Source organism: Streptopelia decaocto (genome assembly GCF_964273445.1).
Source record: "Streptopelia decaocto genome assembly, contig: HAP1_SCAFFOLD_60, whole genome shotgun sequence".
NCBI classification, from domain to species: Eukaryota; Metazoa; Chordata; class Aves; order Columbiformes; family Columbidae; genus Streptopelia; species Streptopelia decaocto.
The window spans coordinates 587,508-591,131 of record NW_028116017.1 but is presented as its reverse complement, the minus strand read 5'-3'; the positions used below and the strand labels follow the sequence as shown (position 1 = coordinate 591,131).

The 3,624-nt window shown below is 49.4% G+C and overlaps 1 protein-coding gene across 1 annotated transcript; it reads right to left on the bottom strand.

The window, feature by feature from the left end:
* Positions 1 to 770: 770 nt before the first annotated feature.
* Positions 771 to 1,733, bottom strand: LOC309452456 (olfactory receptor 14C36-like; the record flags this gene model as incomplete). Its single annotated transcript, XM_082077076.1, has 1 exon — positions 771 to 1,733. The coding sequence occupies one exon, from the start codon at positions 1,731 to 1,733 to the stop codon at positions 771 to 773; it is 963 nt and encodes a 320-aa protein (XP_081933202.1).
* Between the last annotated feature and the right edge of the window lie 1,891 nt (positions 1,734 to 3,624).

The window sequence follows — 3,624 nt, the reverse complement described above, 5'->3', positions numbered from 1 at the left end:
AGAAAAGAGAAGAAAAAAGAAAAGAGAAGAAAAGAGAAGAAAAGAGAAGAAAAGAGAAGAAAAGAAAAAAAAGAAAAAAAAGAAAGAAAAGAAAGAAAAAAAAGAAAAGAAAAGAAAAGAAAAAAAGAAAAGAAAAGAAAAGAAAGAAAAGAAAAGAAAAGAAAAGAAAAGAAAAGAAAAGAAAAGAAAAGAAAAGAAAAGAAAAGAAAAGAAAAGAAAAGAAAAGAAAAGAAAAGAAAAGAAAAGAAAAGAAAAGAAAAGAAAAGAAAAGAAAAGAAAAGAAAAGAAAAGAAAAGAAAAGTATGTTGACACCTTCCTTTGCTTTGGATCTTTGTCTTCTGTTCTTCTTATTTTAACTTTCATTGACATTAACTGACATCTGATGGTCCCACAAGTATTAAGCCAAGATAATTTTGTGTCTTGCACAGCACCCCATGCCCTCTAAACCTTCCTGCCCAGGACTTCTCACACTTTGCACACAGACACCTCGTATTGAGCTTCACAAAGGTGGAGAGATCTCAAACAGTTCACTGCAGAGTCATTTATTTTGTTTAAATACACAGAGAGCAAATCTTCTCATTTACAGGGTTTATGACTTGAACTATAAGTGTGGACAGAGAATTAGAAGTGAGATGATTAATGACATTTCTTTATGGGCAATATTATCATATTTTAGAAAAACACGACCAAACAAGCCTTCCCCCAACTCCAATCCATCATCTACAACTACAAAATATAAAAAAGACAGTTTGGACCTATCATGAGTTATGTCATGAGTGATATGCAGAAGATAGGAAGTTTAATGCCTTTGAGAAGAATCCAGCCATGAGTTTCCTCAGGGCATCCTTGAGCTCCTGGTTCCTCATGCTGTAGATGAGGGGGTTCACTGCTGGAGGCACCAAAGAGTACAGAACAGACAACACCAGATCCAAGGATAGGGAGGAGATGGAGGGGGGCTTCAGGTTGGCAAATGAACCAGTGCTGACAAAGAGAGAGACCACGGCCAGGTGAGGGAGGCAGGTGGAAAAGGTTTTGTGCCGTCCCTGCTCAGAGGGGATCCTCAGCACGGCCCTGAAGATCTGCACATAGGAGAAAAGAATGAAAATAAAAGACCCAAATCCTAAACAGACAGCAATCACAATAAGAAAAACACCTCTGAGATAGGTATCTGAGCAGGAGAGTTTGAGGATGTGGGGAACTTCACAGAAGAACTGGCCCAGGGCATTGCCCTTGCACAGGGGCAGTGAAAATGTATTTGCCGTGTGCAGCAGAGCATTGAGAAACCCAGTGGCCCAGACAGCTGCTGCCATGTGGACACAAGCTCTGCTGCCCAGGAGGGTCCCGTAGTGCAGGGGTTTGCAGATGGCAACATAGCGGTCGTACGACATGATGGTGAGAAGGTAAAATTCTGCTGAAATGAAAAAGACAAAGAGAAAGAGTTGGGCAGCACATCCTGCGTAGGAAATGACCCTGGTATCCCACAGAGAGTTGGCCATGGATTTTGGGAGAGTGGTGGAGATGCAGCCCAGGTCGAGGAGGGCGAGGTTGAGCAGGAAGAAGTACATGGGGGTGTGGAGGTGCTGGTCCCAGGCTATGGTGGTGATGATGAGGCCGTTGCCCAGGAGGGCAGCCAGGTAGATGCCCAGGAAGAGCCAGAAGTGCAAGAGCTGCAGCTCCCGTGTGTCTGTGAACGGCAGGAGGAGGAACTGGGTGATGAAGCTGCTGTTGGACATTTGCTGCCAGTTGTTATGGGGCACTGACACAGGAGCAAAAGACAGTGACAAGTTATGGGAGACATCTATTAGCAAAATCAAAGCCATTTCTCACACACCCTCCCCTGCTCCACACCCCTTGTCCTTTTCCAGACCTTCCTCCAGCTCAGTGTCTGAGCCCTGGGTGGTGCTGGCTGGAGGTGCCGTGAGGAGCAGGGCCTGTGCCCGCTGGCTGCTGAGTCGTCAGCCCTGCTCTGCAGCAGGGGGCATGGGAACTGGGGCAGGGGACAGTCCTGGGGTTCAGCTGTGTCAGATGGAACCACATCATGTCTCATCCTTTCCTAAGGTTTCAACACCCCACGTTTAGCCCAGGACACACACAGCTTGTTTCACAAACCCAACAGCATTTTATCCATCGCAGCATCTCTGTGCTTCTCCATGGGGCTTTCAGATAAACACAGATGCTGTAGGACAGGTTTGCATCCTGGAGGGAAGCTCACAGCTTGGAAGGAAACCCCAAGGATATATCCAAGTGTCCTAATGATGGTATTTGATTCAGGGAGACTCAGCTCATTCCCCAGCCCCACAGAGTGTATTGCCCACACCCCACAGGTCAGAGCAAAGCTGGGACACGTGTGCCCATGGACACACCTGCAGGAAAGGACCCACAAGATCAGGCTGTGACTCTGCAGCTGAAACTGCCATCCCCAGAGAGCCTGACAGCAACAACAAGATCCCAACAGCAGTGACCCAGAGCAGGGGAGCAAGAAGGAAAATGCGGTGAGGGTGGGTGTGAGAGAGGCCAGGGCAGAGGCAGCCGGGCACTCAGACAGCGTCACCCTTCCCCAGCTGGGCAGCCACCTCCCAGACACCAACACTGCCGGGCAGCTGCTCTCAGCCCCTGTGCTCTGCAGAGGAACTGGAGCTCTGGCTGCACAGGAGCTGCTTCATGCCTTGGAGCCCCCGGCCCTGAGGGCAGAGGCTTTGCTGGGTGGGACAGGAGGCCAGGGGGCTGCTCACAGGAGGGATCTGCACTGCAGGGGATCACAGGAACTTTTCTCTCTTCTCCCTCCCATAACCATTCCGGGTTCGGTTTCCTCTCATTTCTGATCATTTCCCTGCTGCCTGGAGGTTCTCCCCTGGGAGGTGTTTCCCTGTCCATGTCTCTTCCCTGTCAGTGCTCACAGACCATCCAACCCTCTGTGCCCTCCCCCTGGCCCTACAGATCCTGCCTGCTCACAGGGCACTGCCTGGGGGCATCTTCCTGTTTGCAGGCTGGAAAACAGGACAGGCCAGACTGAGGCTGATGGGTCCAGCCAAGGTGATGCAGGTGCTGTGCACAGGCAGAGGGATGGTGAAGGGATGTCATGAGCCTTCTGGCAGATGTACTGATCACTCAGAGTTGCAGCTCAGGAGTCTCAGTGACTTGTTTCAGCATGAGAGCTCATTTTCATTTTATCCTTTCCTGCACCCCCACCCCTTGGGATTGTAAACTGAAAAGACAGGCTTAGGAAAGCTCCTTATCTGTCTGGTAATCCTTGCATTGATCTTCTCCTTGAGGCATCCCCTTGGAAAAATGCTGGGGGTGATCTGGATGTGTGAGCAGCCCTGATCCACACAGCACCCTCTCCACAACAGAAGGACCCTTGGGAGAATGCAGCATTCACGTCTTGTCACTCTGACAGCGCAGAAGGCAACCTCTGCTCTGCAGCACATCCTCTCCTCTGCATCAGGGAATCTCTGAGAGTTGTACTTACATCTCTTGTAGGCTCTGCAATGTGACAGCTATCAGAGATTCTGCCATGATTTGCAGATGCAATGCCCTGCAGCCACAGGCTTCATATCTGTGAAGATTTCATTTCCAGTGATCTGTCAGCATCCTCCCACCCCAGACTGCCTTTCCCTCTCTCTG